This window comes from Microtus oregoni, unplaced genomic scaffold, assembly GCF_018167655.1.
Source record: "Microtus oregoni isolate MIOR12 unplaced genomic scaffold, Mior012 000016F_ref0000370, whole genome shotgun sequence".
NCBI classification, from domain to species: Eukaryota; Metazoa; Chordata; class Mammalia; order Rodentia; family Cricetidae; genus Microtus; species Microtus oregoni.
The window spans coordinates 24,587,867-24,613,840 of NW_024543075.1; the positions used below are offsets into that span (position 1 = coordinate 24,587,867).

At 39.4% G+C, this 25,974-nt stretch overlaps 1 protein-coding gene across 1 annotated transcript in view; it reads right to left on the reverse strand.

Moving 5' to 3' along the window:
- The window catches only part of LOC121457937 (phospholipid-transporting ATPase ABCA3-like), a 95,949-nt gene that overhangs the window by 22,130 nt on the left and 47,845 nt on the right, over positions 1-25,974 (reverse strand). The window contains exons 15-22 of the mRNA XM_041667023.1: positions 25,571-25,721; positions 18,256-18,354; positions 17,335-17,497; positions 15,135-15,432; positions 9,049-9,301; positions 8,705-8,909; positions 5,332-5,554; positions 231-392 (exon numbers count right to left, since the gene is read on the reverse strand). Coding sequence (XP_041522957.1) covers positions 231-392; positions 5,332-5,554; positions 8,705-8,909; positions 9,049-9,301; positions 15,135-15,432; positions 17,335-17,497; positions 18,256-18,354; positions 25,571-25,721 — 1,554 coding nt within the window. The remainder of the gene's footprint in view (positions 1-230; positions 393-5,331; positions 5,555-8,704; positions 8,910-9,048; positions 9,302-15,134; positions 15,433-17,334; positions 17,498-18,255; positions 18,355-25,570; positions 25,722-25,974) is intronic.

A 25,974-nucleotide genomic window follows, 5' to 3' on the forward strand; every position in this document is an offset into this window, starting at 1 on the left:
GAATGTAACTACTCTCCTCTCTGTGGAGACCCTTCTCACGAGAGGAAATGTGTACACATTTTGTATCTTAGCTAAGCTGCGTTTGTGACATAGTGCATGACATTCTCTCAAACAGTAGATGGCAATGCATAACTTGATCTGCTGCACAGACACCGAGTGATACTAAAATTATTCACATGTAAGTGATAGTTCTTGACTCTCACGAATCACAGAAAGCCTCAAATACTTACGAATTTCACGGCAAAATTTAGCGGCACGAAAATATTCTGAAGAAGTACATAGTTTCTTCATCTCTTGGATGTTATAGTATTTGTAGATGCTCACCCCAAGGTTATAGAGGGGTAACAACAGCAGCGAGTTAAGTATGAAGTCCTTAGTACTGGTGCCGATGTCTATGATTTAAGAGATAACATTAGCATGCTTTGACAAAATTAAACTGAGAAAATGGCAAGGCATAGTATTATTCTCAAGGAATTCTAGTCTGGAGGAATGCTTGATGTTCTAGAACACAACTTATGTCAATGACTACAGCTTGGGAAAATCCTTTAAGAAAAGCTGATGTGTATGTGATCTGCTATCTGAGAGAGCAGAAGAGCATTGGGTGCTACTTCCTGCACCTCCTTTCCTGTGTGATCCATGAAGAAGAAAGGTTCTATCAGGCATGGTGGTATGTACTTGCAGTTCTAGAACTCAGAAGCAGAGGCAGGAAGATCAGGAGTCTGAGAACAGCTTGAGCTACACAGTGAGAGTTCTAGGCCAATCTTCCCTAAAACACTATGCCCTGTCTCAAGTATTACTTAACTAAAGGAAATTTAATTTAACATTCAACAGTAAAGAATGGGTAAGAAGTGATTGATCAGTTGAAAAAAATTGCATCTTTAAGGGAACAAATTTAAAGCTGAGGCTCTCAAAAGACTAACAGCATAATTAATTATACAAAATAGGTTTCATTATGACATTTTGTTCTGATGTGTTAATTTAACTATATATAATCTATATACTTTCTATATTTATAAGAACAAAGGTAGCCACTAGTAGAGAAGAACAAATGATAGAGGAAGAGAGAAATCTTTATGTAATTTATAGTTTTTTCAGTAGTCGATGTCATGACAAGATTATTAAAAAGAAGGTCATAATTGCTGTTAGTACATAAAGTCTTAAAATAAAAAATAATTTGGGACATCGACTTCTCAATGTCAGGGCTTACAGGATAGTGTTAAAGGGTAGTTACCTGGCATCTGTCACCGAGCATACCAATATCTTCTAAAGAGCAAAGTGACTCCTTGGGAGATAAGGTGCTAGAAACTGACATAATGGGGTACAGAGCAACATGAAAATGGACAAAATATGCAATGTGGAGGCTCAGGTATTAAATTATTTATCCCTGAGTAAGCATGCCACTTTCTGTGGCCAAGTATTAACCAGACAGAGCAAGATGCCAACAAATCACACCACGTACCAATCACAGCAGCATGGCCTTCTTGTTGGATCTGTTCCACGAGATTCTCCACTCTGCACTTGCAAAGGTCGGGGATGCACTACAGGTCTTGCCATGGTTCATACGGAGAATTTGTGCCGCCCTCTGACATTCCACTGTAGCTTTAAATTTCATTTTCTAATATCTGGTGCTGCCGAGCATCTCCTATAGTTGGCATTCACGTATGTTTCACGGGAAACACTTGTGTAAAGCTCTTCATACATTTTATTGGGGGGATATTGGCCTTTTTTGTTTTTGATGAGTAAAAGATCATTGTCTTTTCTATAGACTAGATTATAATTGCCCTTGTCAAATATGCACATGGGAGTTATTTGTGCTGATACGTTTTGCCATCCTTTACACCTGATGCTCAAAGGGTTTCATTTGGGCGATGGTCAATTCACACACCTTTTCCTCCACAGCCTGTACTTCTGGTGTCACATCTAAGATTCCTTTGCCAAGCTCAGAGAGACTTAGTACTGATTTCTTTCCTAGCTTTGTGTTCCAACTCTGAAATATAGACCACTGAGCTCACTTTTGTCAATGGTGTAACACAGGTTTCAACTTCACTTCTCTGGGTGAGGTCTCTCATTTTCGAGGGGGGAGGAAGGGCACTATTTATCAAAGACTCTATTCCATTGGATGATCTTGGAGTCTTGTTGCAAATCAAGAGACCCTATAAGTGAGGAGGTTTTTTTAATGTCTGGGCTTTCCGGTGCATTCATTATATTATCCGTACACAACCTATGCATTTGTTATTGCACCAAGACCATCCCACCTGAAGTGCTGCGCATTCACAGCAAGTTTTGACGGCAGAGCTGCGAGAAGCCCACCGTTGTTCCACTGAGATTCCACAGGAGTCTGGAGCATGCTCATTTCTGTGAAAATCAATGCTGTTGGAATCTTCCTGGGGACTGTCCTGGGTGTATCTGTCAGTTTGGGTAGGATCTTAGCATTGTTGATACAGTCAAACTGTAAACTGGGCATCTTTGCATTTGCTTTGTTTTCAGTGATGTTTCACAGTTTTTAGTGCACAAGCCTTTTGTCTCCTTAGAGTTTTCTGAAATATTTTCTTTAGATCCCATGATGAGTTAAATTGCTTTAAGCTAATTTTAGATTGTTTGTTGCAGATGTAGAGAAATAAGCTGAGGCTTGTGTGTTACTCTTTCAGCCTGGAATTGACTGAGCTTTCCCTAGCGACAGCCACTTTCCTATGAATTTCTTGTGATTTTTCTCTATATATGATCATATTTCATTAATTATTCAAAATGATGGTTTAATATCATATTTTATACATGTATATAATGTACCTTAGTCATATACACTTTCCTTCCCTCACTCCCACCGATCCCTTATTCTTTCAAAATGTTTACTAATCTACTTCCATAGCTTTAAAAGGGCTATTAGTGTATTCTGTAAGTGATGTAAATTATATTATATACATGAATGCCTTTGAATGATATAATTTCCATGTTTGGGGGTTTGTTGTTGTTCCTGCCTTTGGACAGTCTGTTTTCTATCTTAACTGTAATGTCATCTTCCAAACATTGAAGAGTCATTTCATAATCTACAATCCTACTAAGTCGTACACTATTTCCCATAACAGCTGGATTGTGGGCTAAGTAAAGCAGAGAGACAGTTCTCTGAGCAACCCCTGCTTAGGGCAGAATGGACCAACATACAAATATAGAAAGCCTGCTTCTTTTCCAATAGTCAAAGATTGGGTTCCACATTGGTAGCATGAACTCCTTCAAGACTTCAAGACTGCCATCAAGCTGACAAAGGGGTAGGCAAGACATGCAGGCATGCCATTAATCTTCCCTAATGTCTGACACTGCTTCAATATTGATCCAGTAGTCATTCATTTCCAATAAATATTTGACACTTTGTAGAGCTTGGTCAGAGTCAGTTCTGATGGTCTCTGTTGCATTTTCTTGATGATATTTTGAGGAGAAGATGGGGCATTTGGTGTTCAATATGCAGCTATTTTTCCAAACTTCCTACCTAAATATTCCCAGTACTTTATGACCTCCATCTTATGGTAGAATTTTCAAACAGAAAAAGGTAAGTACAGTTTCTAAAAATCCTCCATGAAGTCATTGAGATATTCCCATGACTTTTTCCGCATTTTTAATTCTTTGAAAATTCTACACAGTGTATTTTATCATATTTACACCCTCCCTCCTCCCAATTCTCCCTACCTCTCTGTCTCTCTGAGACAGTTTCTCTGTAGTTTTGGAGCCTGTCCTGGAACTTTCTCTGTAGACCAGGCTGGCCCTGAACTCACAGAGGTCTGACTGCCTCTGCCTCCAGAGTGCTGGAATTAAAGTGTGTGCCACCACCACCCGGCCCTTTCTCTCCTTTCTTAAGCACAGAACCTTGCTCTCTCTCTGTGTCTCTCTGTCTGTCTCTCTGTCTGTCTCTGTCTCTCTCTCTCTCTCTTTCTCTCTCATTTTTAACCGTTCAAGCAGTTTATACTGCATATATGCTCTTAGATGTATGGCCTTCACTAGAAGACACTAGAGGCTGTGCCCTTAAAGAAAACTGACTCTTCCTCTCCCAGTACCTATCAACTGCCAGTAGATGGATTTTTATATGGTTTAAGTTGCCCAGCACTTGCAAATGCTGTCTCAATTGTTTTGCAACTGCCCCAATGTGTCCAGAAAACAGTTTTCTTGTAGTCATCCACAGCTTCTGGCTCTTACAATCTTTCTGCCCACTCTCCTGGCATGATCCCTGAGTCTTGGGGAGGGAATGTGATACAGATGTGCTCTTTAGGATTGAACATTAGGAAGTCATTCTCCATGCATTGACTAGCTCTTTTATTTCCATGTGAAACTTCTGAACGTCTCTAAAGATTCCTGAGAGGAGATGTCCCTACATCTGCTCAGAGTTACTGCTGAATAAACTCTTATTTTAGGTGAACATGTAAGAGGCTCTGCACACTCAGATACTGATTTCAAGATGACTGAAGGGTATTTTGTATTCTTCCTGCTTTTTCAGTTATGTAAATAGTTCTTTTCTCTAAATCTACTGTTTAGCAAACTTATAAAAATGAAGTTATAAACAGCAATGATGATCTATCAAATAATAGAATCCATTTCAAATCAGTCACTCTTGACTCACTTCCTGATTCCCAAATGTCAGGCAGGTTTATGGGACAGGTAATATGTAGTTGTGTTTATTTAAGGGCACTTATTTAAAGCAATATAAATTGTACATTAGTGGTAATTTGTTATAGCAGAAATAAGAAATACTACAGAGGATCATTGATAGCCATGTGACTAATTTGGGGAATGAGACTGAAGAATAACTTCTACAAATTAAAGAACAAATTCCTTCACTTGCCTTTAGTAGCATCCCTTGAAAAGTTACACTATAAATATTAAAGCAGTCTCAAGTAACCAAAGATCCGGTGAGAGGACACGACTTGATGGCAGGGGGTTTGTTAGAAGCTTCTTTCTCCTGGTTTCTCCAGCACATATTGCTAAGTAACTCAACACATGGATATTTACGCTGTGCTTTGGAGAAGGGGTGGCAGCAGCCTTCAGTCTCCAGTGTCCCTATTTGTGATCATCATCCTGTCAATTCTTGAGTGTCACAATCAAAGAGGAAGGCCAAGGAAACAAAGCCTTAAAAAGGTGATTAATTTATGATATTAGCGGCTCAATGTGGCCTTTTGTTTCACTCAATCTCGTGTTATAATATTAAAGGCTCTTAATAAGGCTTATTAACTAATTTATTTTCCTCAGAAACCCAGAACAAAAGAACTGTGTAGTGCTGCTTTTTCTGAACGTCATTTTTCTTTACTTACTAGAAGCTCCTGAAAGAAAGGAAGTTTGTGAATCCCTTACCTGGGATGATGTGTACCACAGCATCCACAATTATACTCATAAACCCTAAACAGTGGTTGAAGACGAAGATCTTGATATAGGCACCGGTGCTAGTATTGTACCAGAAGCTCAGCAGGTAGATGAAGGGGATGGCAGACCATCCAAATAGCATGAGGATGAGCATCGTGTCCAGGAAATGGTATTTCTCCAACAGTATGTCCACATCAGTGATTAGGAACACCAGCTGAGATTGACACAGAGCAAATGATGTGTGTTAGCTTCTGTCTACATTGCCGAGTTTCATGGCGATAACAACTGGCAGGTACTTTAGGGAGAGGCTCCTCAACTTTTTGGCTGACAAGGAGGTAAGGAGCTGCTGGAAGTAAGGGCTGAGCTGATAATGTTAAAAACTTGCCCCTGTTTAGTATCCACAGTCAAGCACTGGGCCTTGTTCCAGGAGTCTAGCTGAAGAGAGGGAGGAGGGATTGTACAAACCAGGGGTCAAGGTGGTGATGGGGAAACCCACAGAGACAGCTTACCTAGCTCTGGGGAGCTCAAAAACTCTGGACCAACAGCTAGAAAGCCTGCATGGGAGCATCCTAAGCCCTCTCTGTATGTGGGCGACAGTTGTGTAACTTTGTCTGTTTGTGGGACTTAATAGCGGGGTCAGAACCTGTCCCTGGTGCATGAAGTGGCTTTTGGGAAGCTATTCCCCATGCTGGGATGCCTCCCACAGCCTTGATGCAGGGGGAGGGGGAGAAGTTTGATCCTGCCTCAACTTGATATGCTATCCTTTGTTAGCTCTCATGGGAGGCCTGTCCCGTTCTGAAGAGAGACCAAGGAAGAGTGGATGGTAGATGGGAAGTGGGGGGCAAAACAGGAGAGGAGGGAGGGGAAACTGTGGTTGGTATGTAAAATAAATTTTAAAAAATTAATAAATAAAAGAAAAAAATGCCCCTAATGGCCTACTTCTAATAACTAGACTCCACCTCCTAAAGGTTCCGTAGACCCCAGATAGCCTTACCAGGAGGTGAACAAGTTCTCAAACTATGAGTCTTCGTGGGGCAGTTCAGATTCTGACTACAGCACTCAATACCTAACCTAAAAGCCTGAAATTTTAGTGAAGGGAAAAAAGGTCCCTTTGATGGAACTAAATCGTTCTGTTGGTGAGTGACTTCCTCACCACTGAGCGTGGCCACAGCTCTTGCCTTCCTGCTATGTCTTTACAGAGAATGCTTTCATCCCATTCTCCTCCTAGGGAATCAAGTTGCATTTTTTTTCGTTACTCCCAATTCCAAGGAAACTCACTCTCAATATCTCTGCTTTTACAAATCAGTTCACTTTGTAGAAATCTTCCTTTATTTCTTTCCTTCTTTTTATTGGCTTCCTTTTGTTAAGTTTAACACTAAAGGATCTACCTTGTAATACTAAAGGATTGCACCATTCATTATTATTAAAATAATGATGTTCTAGCCGGGCGGTGGTGGCGCACGCCTTTAATCCCAGCACTCGGGAGGCAGAGGCAGGCGGATCTCTGTGAGTTCGAGACCAGCCTGGTCTACAAGAGCAAGTTCCAGGACAGGCTCCAAAACCACAGAGAAACCCTGTCTCGAAAAAACCAAAAAAAAAAAAAAATGATGTTCTTGTGTTGGTTATGTTAATTATGCTAGCTTAAATTTTCTTATCATTATAAGGTTTTATAAGTCGATGGTAAGCTTGCTTCACAAATGAATTTAGAATTATTTTAATCAGTCTCTTGGAGATGTTGGTTTATAATTGATAGCCTTTGTGCCTTAGGCATTAAATAGATTTTTTAAATAAAACAATTCATCTTGGAGTTTTCCTTTTACAAAAGTTGTAATTACAGATTCCACATGTGCAATTTGTTTTTTAATTCCTTACAGGTTTTTTTTTGGGGGATCCTCAAATTTCAGAGTTATTAAGACCATATTTTCTACTTTAGGGTGTGGGGTTTTGCTAGCTTTTCATCATCTTAATTTCTATGCAGAGGGCAGATTGTTTAAACAACTTTTCAGTTACTTCCCAGTAAACTGAAGTGTGGAGGAAATAATCTGAGATTTCAATCCTTAAAAATGTTTTATGGAGTCAACATTATGAGGAATGAGTGGGAAAATGAGAATCTGAGGGAAGTTCCTCAAGGCACTTGGTGGGGAAGGAGGGAGAGGGCAGCCCTTGCCAAGACTAGGGATCAGAGTGTGGCTGTGGCACAGCTCCTGTCAGCAGAGAGACTGGATGAGGGAGACCCTGTGCTATCAGCTGCCAGAGGAATGGCTTAAGACTCTGAAGGACATTAAAACCATGATGGCTCTGTGGTAATTTCGTTTTGCTGAATGACTCCATAAAGAATCAGAAGGAATACCAGAAGATCAATTGGTCCAAAACTAAGAGAAAATGTAAAAATGGACACATATACCTACCTCAACGTGCTCCACATATCAATTTTCCCATATTAAGCTTAGAACACATGTATTTGAACTAGTTCTCCAGTTAATAAGAATGGTTACATAGAGAAGTGGGCATAAACGGGATTGCTACAGTGAGTGGTATCTTGTTATGTGTTTCAGAAATAGCTACAAGAATGGACCAACACCGACAACTTTTCTATGTTTTAATTCTTTATGGAGTCATACAGCAAAATGAAATTACCACAGAGCCATTATGATTTTAATATCCTTTTGCTATACAGAGAAATGGATGGGTTCTCTTTAACTTTGAGTATGGAAGCTCACTTTCCCTTTAGCCATATAAATGTGGCTGTGGAGAGGGCACCAGATGGGGAAAAGCAAGAGAAAGTAACAAATGCAAACAGACCAAAATTTTTCTCCTGGTCTTACTTCTGGAAGACTTATATTCAACTTCTATTCTATTACCTGTAGTCTTCAAAGCAAAAGTTTTACACATATGTGAGTGCACACACACACACACACACACACACACACACACACACACAATTTGAATGGTACATGACATAATTTAAAAGTTTCTAAAGGAAACCTTCAAGAGCTGAGTCCAAATATCTCTTGTATAATACAGCACTGGGAAAAGGACAAGGTCTGTAGTGTTTGCTCAGACACCAGCAGTCTGCTGGGACACATTCTTCCACAGAAAACAGCTTTGAAGGCAGAACATGTTGGTGCTCAACTATGTCAGAAGTTAGCTGTTTCAGCAGAGAATGTTTTCATTAAAAGAAATATAAAAAGAAGATTTTCTTTTTGCTCTGAGAAATATTCCCCAATGGATTCTCTGACTTGATTGATTAGTCAACCATTTTATCCTTTTCTGAAGACATTTACATTTTAGTAAATGTCAGACAAGTAGACGATGTCTATAGTATATGAGAGGTGACCCTCAAGACAGTACATGAAACACTCACCAGCAGGAGAGCACAGGCAACAAAATGGATGATGAGATCCCATAGCAGAGCTGAGAGCCAAAAATTAAAGGTGTAGACCCCACTCACAAACTGGATGTGCTTTGCTTTACTAACTCGCTCAGTCACTGTCATAAGGGAAAAGCCACTGGTGAAAATACTCATCCCAAACAACAAGTTAAAGACTATCTGAAGTACCAAAGTAGACCTACAAAAAGAATACATAAAGGACACACAATGGTATGATGATAATATTGATTGCTAACAATAGCACTTCATTACAAACACGGTGAGACAGGAAGAAAAGGGTCAATTTAACAAATCCCAAACTACAAAAACATACATACATCTCGTTATATTTGTTCTCAGTGACACGTTGAGGCTGAGGCTTGTTGGAGACAGTAATGGTGGCATCCGAGCCAGACAGAGACATAAATATAATATTGTCTAAAACCGACAAGGATAGTGACGGTGAATGGTACGCCTCGTTGTTGAACCAGAAGGTAAATTCCTTCTTGTCTCTGGTAACAGTGAGGGAGAATGCAATGATGCATGAATAAATGCATTTTTTATTTTTCAGCAAGTAGTCCTGGACATCACCTGGAAGGAGGAGATAATAGTGGTCATGAGATCAACTGCAATAAATATCACTGACTACATGGTTATTTTTTTGTGGGGGTGCATTTTTTGTTTTGTTTTGTTTTTGCTTTTTGTCTTTTGAGACAGGGTTCCTCTGAGTAGCCCAGGCTGCCTAGAAACTTTCTCTGTAGACCAGGCTGGACTTGAACTCATGGATCTACCTGCCTCTGCCTCCCAAGTGCTAGGGTCAAAGATGTGCATCACCACACTTGGCAACCAGGTGTGTTTTAAAGAGAAATAGCCCAATAGTTTACTTGTCTGGTGCTTCACAGCAGCCTGAGCACATCTTGGTCATGTACCCCAAAAATCCATCCCTCGGCAACACAAGTTTTATGCCTTTTAGCTTAATTTAACTAAAGAACAATGAAAATGAAAAAACACAGGCTAGTGATATTAACACTCTCAAATTTCTTCCTTCCTTTTAAATCTTTCCGTTTCTACATGAAAATGTTTATAAGTACTCCTGCTTCTGGCTCTTACAAATTACCTCATAGAAAATCAAACTCTTCCTCAGAGAATATGAAGGCTAAGTAAAAACATAAGATAAGTCTATATGAAGGAACAGAGAGTTACTGTTACTTGGGATTGTAAATATTTAAGAGGGAAAAAAACTAAGATGATTAAGTTCAAAAATCTGTACAATTCCTCTTGTCCCATCCTTGTAGAAAAACAAAGCATACCAGATCAGAGTGCTAAGAATTATAGTAAAAAGTTAAAAAAAAGCTATGAATTTATAAGAACTTTTAGAGATTCCATGAATCTAAGAAGACACAAATTAAGAACTACAAATCTTCCCAAACCACCCCAAAATAAGAATCTAAGCTCTAAAAAGAGAAGTTCCTAAAAGTAAGCTTCATATTAAGCCAAACTTGTAAAACTATGAGCCGAGGCTATTACCTATGCCCTCAAAACTAAAAATAATTTTTAGATCTTCAACTGATAGAAAAAAAGAAAAGAAAGAGGAGGGAACCATTAGTAAAATTATCCAAAAGAAAAAGAAAGAAGACGAAAATAATAAACTTAAAAATGAAAAGGAGACAGTTTAACACATACATAAAAATTCAGAAAATCAGACTTAACTTAAAAAAACTCATGTTTCACTTGCTTGGAAAATTGAAAAAAAATTAAAATGGATGAATCTCAAAACACATAAAACCTGTCAAAGTTAAATCAAGTTGAAATAAACAATTTAAACAGATTTGTAACAAGCAAAGAGACTGAAGTAGTAATTAAAACTTACCTAAGGGAAAAAAAAGTATCAGGACCAGAGCAATTCACTGCAGAATTCTACCACATCTTCAGAGAACTAATACCAATACTATTCAAATTATTCCATTAGATAGAAAAGGAAATAATGCTTGCAACTGATTTTATGAATCCACTATTACATATTATCCAAAACCCAAAAATATACAACAAAAAGAAATAAAATTATATACCAAATTTTCTGATGAACATAGATGCAAAAGCTCTCAACAAAGTACTGCCAGGCTGGATTGCATTAACAAGATTACTCATAGCGATCAAGTTAGTATGGTTCATATATACACGATCCAATTTATCACAGACAGTCACAACTACAGATATCATGATTGTATCAATAGATGTAGAAAAGGCCTTTTACAAAATCCAGTGTGGATTCTAGGGTACATGATCATCTTAATAGATTCAGAAGAGACTTATTGACAGAACTCAACAACTCTTCACAATAGAAGTCCTGAAGAAACTAGAAATTGATGGAGCATCTCTAAACATAACTAAAGCTACATACAACAGTGTCCTAGGTAGGTGTCTGTTTCTGTCATAAAACACCATGACCAAGAGCAGCTTGTGGAGGAAAAGGGTTATTTCCACCTTAAGACTCTCAGGTCACAGTTCCATTACTAAGGGAAATCAGGTCAGGAACTCATGGCAGAGGACATAGGAACACTGTTTAATGGTTTGTTTACTCCTCATGGTTTTCTTAAACAGCTCAGGACCACCTTCCCAGAGGTGGCACCACTTACAGTGAGCTGAGCCCTCCAGTTTCAACCATTAATCAAGAAAATGCTTCCCAGGCTTGCCCTGCCCATAGACTAATCTTACAGAGACATTTTCTCAACTGATATTCCCTCTTCCCAGATTACTCTAGCTTGTGTCAAATTAAGGAAAAACTAACCAGGATAAACAGATATATTGCCAAATTATTTTGGCAAATCTCAAAGTATTTTTGCTTTTAAAATCAGGAACAAGACCAGGATGTTAACGTTCTTCATTCTTGTTAAATATAGTTCTGGAAGTCTTAGTTAGAACAATAAGGCAAACAAATAAAAAGAATACAGACAGGAAAATAAGTCAAAATGTTTTTATTTGCAAATCATATGATTTTATGCAAGACAATACTGACTTTGACAGAGAACTAACAGAGCTGATAGGTACTTAACAACGTGGAAAAGTACAAGGTTAACACTCAATAAAAAGAAGCAAAAGCGGTGGCCTTCCTAAATACCAGTGACACACACACCAAGAAAGGGACCTGGGAGATAGTCCCTTCACAACTGCCTACAAAATACCATGACATTAATTTAACAAAGGAAGTAAAAGACCTAGACAGGAAAAATGAAAACCCTCGACAGCAAATTTCAGGGAAACAGTATTGGATAGAAATACCCCTGCCTCGCTATTCCCTGCTGTGGTGACAAACACCCTGGGCGTAACTGAAGAGGGAACGGATTCATTCTGGCTCAGAGTCCAAGGGCGGTCCACCATAGAGGGGAAGTCAGAGCCCAAGTGCTGATGACACCACGTGCGCAGTCGGGCAGGAGCCTGATGAATGCTGGCACTAGACTGCCTACCTCCTTTGTATGCAGACCAGGCCCAAGCCCAGGAAGTGGTGCCACATACTTTAGTATGGGTCTTTCTACCTCAATTAATTTAACACAACCCCTCATGTGCTTATGTGGAAGCTAAATAATCCCTCCCAGGTGTGCCTGGGTGCTTGTCTCTAAGTGAGTCCAGATTCTGTTCAACCGAAAAGCAACGCTGACCATCACAGTCTCCCTTATTCATGGGTTGGAATGACCACCACCATTGTAAAAATGGCTGTCTTGCCAAAGCAATCTAGAGATTCTCTAAAGTCCTTACCAGAATACCATTGTCACTTTTCACAGAAACAAATAAAAAATAATTTGGAAGTGCAAAAGACTTCAGAGAGCCAAAAAATATTAAGTAAACATTTTTTTTTTTTTAAAATAAGTAGTGTGGAAATATCACCGTAGCTGACTTCAAGGCACATTACAGAGATACAGTAACAAAAATAAATGCATGGTACTAGCACAAAAGCCAGCAGTTAGATCAATGTAATATAAGGTCTAAAAATAAAACAATGCAGCTACGGTCACCTGATTTTCACAGAAATTCTCCAAACATTAGTTAGAGAAAAGAAAGTCTCTTTAGCAAATGGTGTTAGAGAAAGGGAATATCTACACAGGAGAAGGAAACTAGACTTTATTTTCACCCTGCATAAAAAAATCACTCCAAAAAGATCAAAGATCTTAACACAGGCCTAAAACTCTGAAACTGCTAGAGGAAAGAGTAGGAAAAATGCTTCAAGATTCAAGCATAGATAAGGGTTTTCTGAATAGGACTGCAGTTGCTCAGAAAACGGAGTGAATACTCGAAAGGCTGGATCTGATAAAATTAGAAACCTTCCGGGCCGCCAAGAGGATGGTGAGTGAGTGGAGACCCTATCTCCAGGACAGGAGAAAACCTCTGACAAATACCTAATATCTAGAGTATACAAAGAACCAAAACCAAACAGCAAGAAAATAAACAACCCAGTATTGGCATATTCATGTATTAGCTGTAACAGTGTGTGCGCGCGTGCGCGAGCCCGTGTGTGTGCATGTGTGCATGTGTGTGAGACTTATGTATTTCTGCATATCAGGTTACATCTGAACAGAAATAGTTTCACCTTTATAACCCCAGCTGGCTATCTTTCTATTTCTATTTTTTACCTAAATTTTCTAGGTAGGAATTAAAGTTTTATATGAATGGAAGTAGAAAACCCCACTTGCTATGTCTGTCATGTTCCTAGTCCGAGGAAAGGCTTCCAGTCTTTTCTCATTCTGAATGGAGTTCACCTTTAACTCCCAGAATGAAGCCCTACTTGACGGTAGAGCATAACTCTGTTAAATGCTCCACTAAACTACTTGCTACTCTTATTAGGAACTTTTGAAACAGTACCCATCGGGGATGTCATATTTATTTCTTTATGATATCTTTTCCTGGTTTGGGTATTAAGAAGAATTCTGGCCTCATAGGATTTGTTTGGAACTATTCTTTCCTTTCCAATTTTTTCAGAATATTTTGAGGAGGTTGGAACTCAGCTGTCTTTGATTTTTAGTAGAGACTAATAAAGATATCTGGTCTTGAATTGCTTTTTAATGGGCAGATTTTTTTCTATTACCAGCTTAATCTTTTCATCAGTCACAGATCTACTGAGCCTTGATTTATGTTTGAATCTCAGTAGCATGTGAATTACTGAAATTTTGTTTATTTCATGTAGGACATCTTGTTTCCTATACAGATTACCACAGACCTTCCCCGCAATCTTCATTTTTATAAAATGAGAAGTGGTGCCCTTTCCCTAAGTTCTCATTAGGCTATTGAGCCCTCTTCCTTTTTAACATATCTAAAAATGTCTCAAGTTGGGGCTTCTCTAAGAAGCAAACTTTGATTTGTTGGCTTTTTCCTATTGTTTCTCTTTGCTCAATCTCTATTTTTTCTTTTCTTTGATAGCAGAGGTTTATTTTGTTCATTGAGTTACTTAAATGTAAGGTTAAGTTTACCCACAGCTTTTCTCAATTAAAAGTTTTTCCCTTAGCATTGTTTTACTACACCTGATACATTTTGATGTGTTATTTGGGTCTTTTAGTTCCCTTACAAATTCTTTGCCCCAATAGTCCTTGAAGAGTATGTTATTTCTACTGTATGCATAAATTCTGTGACTTTCTTGCTGTTACTAATTTCCAATTTTATTCCATCAAGATCTTAAGGAATATTTCATGTGTTTTTAATTTTTAAATTTTATTAAGACTTATTTTAGATCACATTACTTATAACATATCTTGAATAAATATCCCCGTGTACTTGATAAAATTATAAATTATCTATTACTAGGCTGCACAGCTTTGTGAAGGTTTGTTAGGCTTGTTTATGCTACAGTGCTGGTTAAGTACACTGTTTATTGTTGGGATGCTGTCTACTGATATGCTCATTGTTGAAAGCAAAGCTTCAAATCCCCTGCTATTATTGTAGGGTCATTTATTTTCTCCTTCAGGAGAAACACATATTTAGGATACATATTCAGGAACTTGGACCTTTTGCTGAGAAATAGCTGCTCTCTTGGGTGTTGTGGACTGCATCTGCTCAGGGGAATAACCTCTATAGTTAGAAGAGCACAGGCTTAAAATCTTCTTTGAAGACCCTTTTCCAGTTTCCTGAGATATGACTGCTTCTAAATGTCTTAATTTCCCTAAAAATCTCATCTTGGCTCCTCCTTATGGTAGATGACCCTTCCTATCTTAGAGTATCTCCATCACCAACAATTGGCCTTCAAGGATGGTTCTTGTCTGTGACTGGCTGGTTTTGTGAATCCTATTACAAAATTAGAGAAGGGATGGGGAGAGATGAGATGGGAGGAGAGAGGAGGAGAAGAGAGGAGAGGAACAAATTTCTAAACATTCCACCTGAGACTGTCCCACAAGCAGGTCTCCATCTACTGGTGCTCTTTCTCTGGTTGTAAGAGACTTACCTTGCACTTCATGAAGTTCTTGTTTTTTAGCCTTTAACATGATCTCAAGATTTTTGGTGAGATTCTGGGTCAAATCAGGATCTCCAGAAATTGAGAAGGGTACAATGGTCTCCCTGTACTGCTCCAAATCCATCACCCTGGCAGGTTCTCGAGCCGAAGAGAAGCTTATGCCTCTCATCATAAGATACATGAGACCCAGAAGCGCCAGCAACTGCAATAGCAGCAGTTTCCAGTTGCGCCAAGAGAACACTGCCCTTTTGATGAGCATGGCTCGGAACTGCTGGGCGTAGAGAACCCACTACAAGAGAGAGAAGGCGGCATTACAGTGGTCACAGATTTTGATGGAAGTCATTAGCATAAATGTCTTCATTTGTGTGGTAACAGATGTACAGAAGGAAGAGTGGGGCTGGTAGACCAGATACTCCATCTTTTCTGAAGGCACCTAACTTCATTACTGTGGAAGTCCCCAGAGGGGAGTCACTGCATTAATGTCACTGTTCATAGAGCCTCTGCAGAACAACATACCCATTCTCTTACGCTAAACACCATTTTTCAGCATTACCTTTTGCATCAAGTTTCTATGGCTACCTTTTAATATCTGGTCTCCAGAATTGCAGAGCACCAGGAAACAGAAGAATAACTTAGTTTACGATTACAATGTGCCCAGCATATTTTTACTTAACCTCTAAGTTCAAAGAAATCCCCCATGGTTAATCAGAAAATGTACATAAATATATAATTTTGTCTACTTTTCAAGATTTGGGGGCAATGTGTAGTTGAGTATGGGTTTGTTTTTCAGTTAAATAATGGAACCCTTTGCTCTAAATACATACTTCTTCAGAAAAGGTACTTGAGAGTCAAAGGAGAACATACTAAGCATACTGAAATTTTAAAATACAATTATTGTATTCTCCCCAACACATAGACATCACATAAGTCAGAGTGGGACAATATCCCTAGTCAACCAATGCGTTCTGAGTAGAAGAAACCACACTGGTGTTATCTTTGACCAGAAGTACGACAAAGTGTGGTGGGAGCAAACCCTTTGCTCCCATCATGGTCCCGAAAGGAAGAAGGCAACTTCTGCTTTTAGGATATTAGTTCATATATATATATATATATATATATATATATATATATATATATATATATGTTTCTAGAATGAGAAAAATAAAAAATGTTTTAACACAGTGATCAGCCTTTCTGGACTGACCTGAAAACTCAGACTTCACCCTCAAAAACTGAAGAAAAACAGGAGAGCAACAGAAATGCCCCATAGTTTATTTGTTTGCATTCAAGGAAGAAAGAGAGAGAGCAGGAGAGGAGGTGGCATAGGGTGGCATCTCACGTCAGACATTACACAGTGCACATGACTATACTCTGCTCCCTGAAACAGCCTCATCCACATTAACTGAGCTTGATCAAAGACAACCGTCCAGTAAATGACAGCGAGGAATCACAACTTTGACTCAAAATTCTAGACACTCATTGTATATAATACCCTATTTCACAAGCTTCCAAATCCCATGGGGAAAACATAAGAAGTGTTTCTAGGAAACTTGGACAGATATATCCATGGTTTAAGGATCGCTGCTGCATGCCCATGCAAAAATTTTTAAGGAAGATAAATCAGGAGAGCAACACAACAATGTTAGACAGTGAGGCGACAGTCCAGTGCTAACACGGGGGTCCTAAGGCACAGCAGCACTCAAGTGAAATGTCTTTCATATGTGAGGGCAGTGATTGTAATCATTTGTCCCAGCATTCTTCAACTCTGAATGAACTAATACTTCTGAAAATGGAAGTAGTAATCCCTATGAGGATTACTGGGCTGGCAAGATGGCTTAGAGGCTAAACGTGCATGCTGCACCACCTGCTGACCTGGGCAGGAGCTCCAGAACCCACACGGTGCAAGGACAGCACTGACTCCACATGTGGATGTGTACATGTGCACACGTGCACACCCATACATAATGAGTAAACACAAGGAATAAAAACAATTCAAATAGATCAGTTTTGCCCCTTCACTATTTCATAACTGAGTAAGAAAATTAAGTGAATTTCCTTATAAGGTTTTCCCTATGTGGATGGGATTGCTCTAAGTACTCCAAAACTTTTCTGAATTCAGCCAATAAAATAAAATGTCATCTTTTATTCCTCCCAAATATACTAGCACTATATTCTTGGTGAAGGTGCTCACCCCAGTATTGAATGAAGAATTAGAGTATCTTCTTGGATAATTTTTTCTATCAAAATTTTTGGGTACATTCATATTCTGGTTGTCTTGACTTGTGCTTTGGTCAGCTGTGGAAGTTGAATGGGCAGCCTCAGTATTCAGATTCAAGTCTTCCAGATTACTGACCCTACAAACAAACATACATACATACATACACACACACACACACACACACACACACACACACACACACACGTGTCAATATATATTAAGAAATAACTTTTAACTATAATATTAGTTCCCTAACTCCTGCCCTTCAAAGAGACATTTTTTAAATGACTGTTCTACACAACACTAACATTAATGATGGGAAACATGCTTTGGGTGTGGGTGTGGGGGGAACATTGAATCTCAGTGGTCAAGAGATTGTCCAGTATGCCTGAGACCTGGGGGTTTAATATCCAGCTTCCCAAAACTTCTGGTGAAAGGCTTTGTGTATGTCAGAAAAGCACTTGGCCACCAAACAACAGCCCCAGCTCCAAGGCACAAAATAAACAAAACATGAACAAAGTTCCAAGACCATGTATTTCTTGTTTTTAGAGTAAAATGGTTATTAAATGCTCTACATTTTTACAAAATTATAGTGATAATTGCAGTTTTATTTTATATTTCTAATTCTATAGAAGTCTAATATATGTACGGATTACTTTATAAAGCAAATGAATATATGGTCAATATGCTCTCTTTGGTTGATGGTTTCTATGTGAGAAGTGTGTGTGTGTGTATGTGTGTGTGTTAATATAAAGGAGAAATCCATACAGAATAACAGAAACCACAGTATAAGGAAATATTAAGGGCTTTTGGGTCAAAATGGTGCACAGGGCACTGGGAATCACAGAGAGCAAATGATGTCACCTAACATGGAGGCAGGGCACAGGTACTCACTTGAAAAAAACCTCATCCATGGTAGTCATGGAGACACCAAAGCCAATGATACCGAGCTCTTCTTGTCTTTTTTCTATTTCTGCGAAAAGTTCTGAAAACCTAAAAGATAACAGAGACAGCATTTGTAAAAACATACATACCCATGTACACAGGTGTGTGAACACATACATATGTATATATCTGTTCTGGGCTGATGTTAATGCATCACTGAAAAGCTTCTGATGTTGATGGGTTTCCATGTCCCTGGCAAATCACAATGTGGGGAAACAGAAGGAAGATACACCAGCAAGTGGTTACAGCAAACTGCTTCCTAGTTCCCTGATAAACCACCATTAGCTTCCTTTATATATTGACTTTCTGCTTTCCCTGCTATTTAGATCTAATTTACTTACTACATGTCATGGCTTCTGTGAAACACTAAAGTGAACAGGATAAATATTTGTAAACTAATAAGAAGATATCTAAAACAGAAATAAAAATAATTAGTCCCAGAAGTTAGAGACCAGATGGAAAGTGCCCTTCCCAAACCAGGGAAGTCTTCAGCAGTCTGGAACACAGGTGGCTGATGGTGCAAAGCTAGGTTCTCTAAAATGTCTTAGACCCTCATTCTTTAAAATCCACTTGCTCCAGGAAATCTTCCATTCTTGAAAGCCTCCGCTGTGCTCTAAGGACTGGCATGGCCAGAGGACACAAAATCCATTGTGTAAACTCAGACAAGTTTCTTATATTTTGAATCAAAGTTGGATACAAACTCCTTTCTCTCAACATCAGAAATAAGGGTAAGTTTTATACATTATTTTAATGTATTTTTCAAGATAGTGATAAGTATGCATATGCTAGTGATAAGTATGCCTATGCACACATTAACAAATGCACAGTGTAGCTTCAAGGTTGTACTAGAAACCCAGCAGTTAGAACTGGTTCATCCTGTGCAGAGATAGGATGAATTTTTAAACCCTTTAATTCAATTCATTCATTCATGTAATGAAAAGATCTCTGGGTATGTGGACGTGTGCGTATTATCAACAATATTCCAGTTTTTACATAGGTGATTTCAAAATAAAATACAATGCTAAGAAAAGACTGTCTATACATATACATGTTAACTACCAAACTCAAAAATGGAAAAAGTCAGAAAAAAACCACAAAAATTACAAATGTCATTTTTATTATTATCATATTTTGGTCTTTTCACAGAAATAGGAAAAACTATTCAAAACTTCTCAGGGAAGCATAAAGATTACAAATACTGAAAAGGACCCGAGCAAAAGACTCAGCTGGACACACAACATAACATAACTCCAAAATCTAATAGAAAACTGTAGTCACCAAAACAGACTATCACAGCCTGAAAGGCCAGCAGAACAGGGCTCAAAAGGAATCCACAGAGTTGGCATGCACTATGACTTTTATCTGAGGGGTTAGGGAAAAGGACACTCATGCACTCTTAATGGTTTCCTTCAGACTTTTTCTTAATTCTTCTTTTGCATTCTCTACTCTTTATTTTCCTGGTGATCTCTCTCACTCATTCTTGATGCTTTTCTTCTAACTCATACTTACTCTATTTTTATCCTTCCCCATACAGCTTATATATCCCAGGCAAAATCTTTCAAGCAATATAAAAATTACAATGTGGTTACATTCTGTTTTTCAAGTAAATGATCACAACAAATACAAGTTTAAAAAAACGGCATGTATTCCACGTCCTTTACATGATTAAACATTTTACAGGTGAAAACAAATTATCCCAAGAACCCACATACATTCATATCCAAGCTACTTGTTATAGATTGACAGTGTATCAAGCAAGGTGTTCTTTTACTGGCAGGCTGTATTTTGCGGTTACAAAGAAAGGACCAGTCACTTTATTTCTTATCTTGAGACGTGATCTTATAAGGAATCTTAAAGAAATCACAAAACTAAACTTTTATACATGAGAAACAATCAGTCAGTTTTAAATCTTTAGGGCACAGACCCACTCATCGATAGTTTATGTCAGAAGGTTAAGGGCAGAAATGGGTCTCAGGAATTAATCATCACCTTTGGTCATCAGTGAATCCTAGTAAGAAAGGCATGCAGATAATGACGATTGGGCTGCTTTGTTCTTCCTCATCCAACTCTGTGCCTTTCTAAAACTTCAGATTTTCTTGTTGGGTTTTTTTTTTTATTTTTTTTTGTTTTTTTTTGTTTTTTTTATTTACATGCTGTGTTTATTATCTTCAGTTAATGTAAGTTTCCATCCATTATAATTGCCTTTGGCACTGTCTTAGTGTACTGTGGATTCTTTTTTTTTTTTAATTTATTTATTTATTAAGGATTTCTGCCTCGTCCCCACAACCGCTTCCCATTTCCCTCCCCCTCCCCCGATCAAGTCCCCCTCCCTCATCTGCTCGAAGAGCAATCAGGGTTCCCTGACCTGTGGGAAGCCCAAGGACTGCCCACCTCTATCCAGGTCTCGTAAGGTGTGCATTCAAACTGCCTAGGCTCCCACAAAGCCAGTACGTGCAGTAGGGTCAAAAACCCACTGCAATTGTTCTTGAATTCTCAGTATTCCTCATTGTCTGCTATGTTCAGCTAGTCCGGATTTATCCCATGCTTTTTCAGACCTAGGCCAGCTGGCCTTGGTGAGATCCCAATAGAACATCCCCATTGTCTTAGTGTGTGGGTGCACCCCTCGTGGTCCTGAGTTCCTTGCTCGTGCTCCGTCTCCTTCTGCTTGTTGGGTTTTTCACCTTCAAACTATTTGACAAAAACATCTTAGTCTAAGTTATTTTCAAAACTTTGTTTTGGTTAGGATATACTCTGAAACCTGTAAACACATCTCCAAACATTAAGATTAGAAGAATTTAAACTAGCTGGGCTGCTGGGACTCAATTGTTCTTCTAAATCATTAACCTAAACCACAGTCTATACAGCTCCTCAGTGGAAACTCATGCGTTCTAGCTGCGGGACACTTCCTTGTTTTATTTTTTCTCATCAAAACTCCAAAGTAGCATTATTATTATTGTCAATTAGACAGTACAGATTAGGAAGAAATCATCTTCATAATAATCCACAGATAAAAATGCCCTGTAGAAGAGGATGTATCCATGAGATAAACATGCTGTATTATAGGCGGTGAAGATTTCCCACACCCATGCACACCATGCCAGATACCAGAGACAGATAGCAACAGCAAACATGTAAAGGCACAGCAGAAGCAAAAGACATTCTGGGGTCTGTGGGGCAATATTATACAGGCACCACATTGTATGGTGGCCAAACTCATAGGCCAGTTCATACCTGGCCACACAGAAGGTGGTCACATAGCCTTCCAGATAGGATGCCGCCATCCTAAAAGGATCAAGATATGCTAATATTCTTCTGCTCCTTCTTTGTAATTTGGAAGATGCCTGGGATAGAGATGTTAATTCTGCCTATATGACAGAGCTAGCATACAGAGCATGAAGATAGGAAGACGTGACAAAATGGGCATAGAATAGGTGTGGACATGACCTCAGACATCCGCCTAGTTACCCAGGAAACAGAATGCTAATGAATTTCCCCCTCAGTTTATGTTTTGGTATAAAGGCTGTTTGGAGAATAAACACAAGGAATTTTTAGGATGTGAACTCAGAATTTCATAATGGATCACTGAGAATCTCCCTCCTGATAAAGCCATGTGAGTTGTCTCAATTATTCCCACACCTCCCCTCTGGTCCAGAGAAATAATTTATGGTCCGGGCTGGCACCAGACCACGACAGGGGTCTGCAGTCTCGGGGTCTTTCCTATCCTAGATTTGCCCACCAGGGATTCGCTTGGTAGGCTGACACCCTGAAGTCAATTGCCATCTGCTGCTCCTCTGACATGTCTACCAGCAACAGATACTGAGCCATGTGACAGGAACAAACCCACACAGCTGACAGGCGATACTTAACGGTGCCCCACAAAGACAAAAACGGTGCCAGGAAAGCAGTTACTCACACGCAGAAGAATTAAACCGAACCTTATCTTATATTGTATGGAACATACTCAGCCTACAATGCCAATAAGGGCTGAATAATAAGATTTTCTTTCAAAAACCAAAAATCACCCCAAATGGATTATATGGAACATAAAATCTGAAAACTGTAAAACAAGCAGAAGGAAACAGAGTAGGACTTCCATGATGCTGATCTGAACACGTATTTCTTCTTACATAAAATTCAAAAGCATAGCCAACAAGATCACTTATTTAAAAAAAAAAAGAGGGATTACATCTAGCTAACAACTTTCTAAATTAATGCTAGAATGAAGTGAAAGACCTGGATAAATCCAGACCCCTCTAGCAGGAAGAAAAGAGCCAAAAATCTAGGCTAGCCGGTTCAGTGACTCTGTTCCAGGAACTGGCTGACCACAAAGTCAGATTATAATCTTGAGAACAAGCTTGGGAAATGGGGAGTTACCCCCTTGTGATGATCACTGGGATTTTTGCAATTTTCCAATGACGCCCTCCCTACCCCCTTTGGGTTGTGGTTTCTTACCCTAAATACCCCTTCTTCCAGCTACTTGGGGTCGAACTCTCTACCCCTGCATGGGAAATGAGTTTCAGCCCCAGCGTGCTGGTTCCTGTCAATAAACCTCATGTGATTTCAGCAAGGACGGTCTCTCATGAGTTCCTGGGGGGGGGGAGGGTCTTGTTATCCCAAGACTTGAGTGAGAGTCTCCCCACTCCAGGGGTCTTTCAGAAGAGACAGCTCATATTTTGGGGTAAATATTTGAAGTAGAAGGGACTCAATTATGAAGGAAACAAACAATCCAATCAAAGTGGAACTCATAGATACTTCTCAAAGGAAGATTTGAAAATTTTTAACATAACCAAAACCCAAGGAAATAAAAATTAAAAACACAGCAAATATCAGACCTGTTAGAACAGCTATTAAGAGAGACAAAGTACATTCTGGAGACATTATGGTGATGGTGACTCTTAACCACTTGTCCTTGGTACAGCAGTACTTACAGGGAAGATCCCAGAAAACTAAAAGTAAAATGTTGTATGATCCAGCCACTGCCTCCTGGTTATAGAGCTAAATAAACAGATCAGCATCTCTAAATGCCTTCGTTTATCACAGCATAACTCAGAGTATCTGAGATACAGGAGAGACATGGTTAAAAAATGCCCTACACTGTGTAAGTGCACAGTGCAGCACCATACGGCCTTTAAGAAGAGGGTCATTCTTCATCCATTCTTCCATTGAAGGGCATCTAGGTTGTTGTGAATTTTGCATGCAAATGGATGGAAATAGAAAACACTATCCTGAGTGAGGTAACCCAGACCCAAAAAGATGAACATGGGATGTACTCACTCATAATTGGTTTCTAGCCATAAATAAAGGACATTGAGCCTATAATTTGCGATCCTAGAGAAGCTAAATAAGAAAGTGAACCCAAAGAAAAACATATTGTCATCTGCCTGGATATGGGAAGTAGACAAGATTGCCGGGCAAAAACTGGGAACTTGGGGGTGAGGTGGGATGGGGGTAAGGGGAAATAGGGTGAGAAAAGTGAGAAGGGGAGGATGGGGGGAGCTTGGGGGAATGGGATGGTTGGGATAAAGGAAGGGTGGATATGGGAGCAGGGAAGTATATATCCTAATTAAGGGAGCCATCTTAGGGTTGGCAAGAGACTTGACTCTAGAGGGGCTCTCAGGTGTCCAGGGAGATGTCCCCAGCTAGTACCTTGGGCAACTGAGGAGAAGGAACCTGAAATAACCCTATCCTATAGCCATACTGATGAATATCTTGCATACCACCTTAGAACCTTCATCTGGCGATAGATGGAGATAGAGACAGAGACACACATTGGAGCACCGGACTGAGCTCCCAAGGTCCAAATGAGGAGCAAAAGTAGGGAGAACATGAGCAAGGAAGTCAGGACGGCGAGGAGTGCACCCACCCACTGTGACAGTGGGGCTGATCTATTGGGAGCTCACCAAGGCCAGCTGGACTGGGACTGAATAAGCATGGGATAAAACCAGACTCTCTGAACATGGTGGACAATGAAGGCTGATGAGAAGCCAAAGACAATGGCACTAGGTTTCCATCCTACTGGATGAACTGGCTTTGTGGGAACCTAGCCTGTTTAGATGCTCACCTTCCTGGACCTGGATGGAGAGGGGAAGACCTTGGACTTCCCACAGGGCAAGGAATCCAGACTGCTCTTCAGACTCGAGAGGAAGGGGGAATGGAGTGGGGGAGGGGGAGAGAAGTGGGGAGAAGGGGGAAAGGAGTGGGGGAAGGGGGAGAGAAGTGGGATGAGGGGGAGGGAAATTGGAGGCGGGGAGGAGGTGGAAATTCTTTTCAACAAAATAAATAAATAAATAGATAGATAAATAAATAAATAAATAAATAAAAGGAGGGTCATTATCCATTTCAGCCCACATATGTCTAGGAGATACTATCATCTGTGAAAAAACACAGACACAGAAAGGCAAATGGCACATGATTTCCTGTATATAAAGGTCTACAACTTAGAACTCACAGAAGTAGAAAGCACAATGGAGGTATCAGAGCCTCATGGGAGTGGGGTGGGGATGAGGCTGTTGATCAAAAAGTACAAACTCCCAGTTAGATAGGAGCAATACACATCACTGATCCTAGCACAGAATGGCAATTATAAATTTCATGCGTTGTACACTTTTACATGCTTTTTCTGCAAAAATAGGTATATGAGGTAATGCATTTATTATTTGATCATTCTGTAACATAAGCATTTATCAAAGCTTCACAGTGTACCTTAGATATTATATATTATACATATAAATTATATATTATATATGTGTACTAAAAATCATAAGAAAACATTAAGAACTTCCCCTTTTTTGTTTTTGGTTTTTTTTTTTTTTTGAGACAGGGTTTCCCTGTGTAACAGTCCTAGCTGTCCTGGAACTAGCTCTTGTAGACAAGGCTGGCCTCGAACTCCCAGGGATTCGTCTGCCTCTGCGTCCTGAGTGTTGGGATTAAAGATGTGCACCACCACTGCCCAGCCAAGCAACCTTTTTATAGAGCAATATAAATTCACTTGTCTCTACTCAGCAAGAAGAAGAAACATCATTATAGTGCCCTATCTTATCATTAAGTAATCCCAGTTTCAATGCTTGCCCATAAAGGTCTATGGACACTACCTTTGTGGCTTCCTTCTGTATAATTAGCGACAACTTAGAAAGCAAATGCTCTTACTAGTATGTCTCGAAAGGCAAGTAGCAAGGATCTATTTGCCAAGTCTGAGGAAGCTGAGAAAGGTCACTGCAGTTTCTGATGACCCAATGGTCGCTGTGCAGCCTTTCTGGATCCTTACCTGTGTGTGTAATCCTTTGGCAGGATAAATGACAATTCCGCTGCAACATTCATCTCCATCTCAGCAGTTGGTATGTAATTCTTAATCAACTCGGAGAGTTTTTCAACATCACATTCAAGAGTCTTCACCATGACTAGGTGATATCCCACACCTGAAAGTTTCCATTTGGATGATCAAACACAGGGCCTTAACGCCTTGACAAGCACTGAGCTATATCTCCAACACTCTTTTTATTCTGTAAATTGTACTTAGTTATGTGTGAGGTGCATGGGGCTATGGAATGTTGTGTGTGAACATATGGAGATGTTGCGGGTATCTTTGTCAACTGGGCCTCCATATTCTTATTTTTTTGAAAAAGGGTCTCTCACTGAACCTAGAAGTCCCCAGTTTGGCTAGACTGCCTG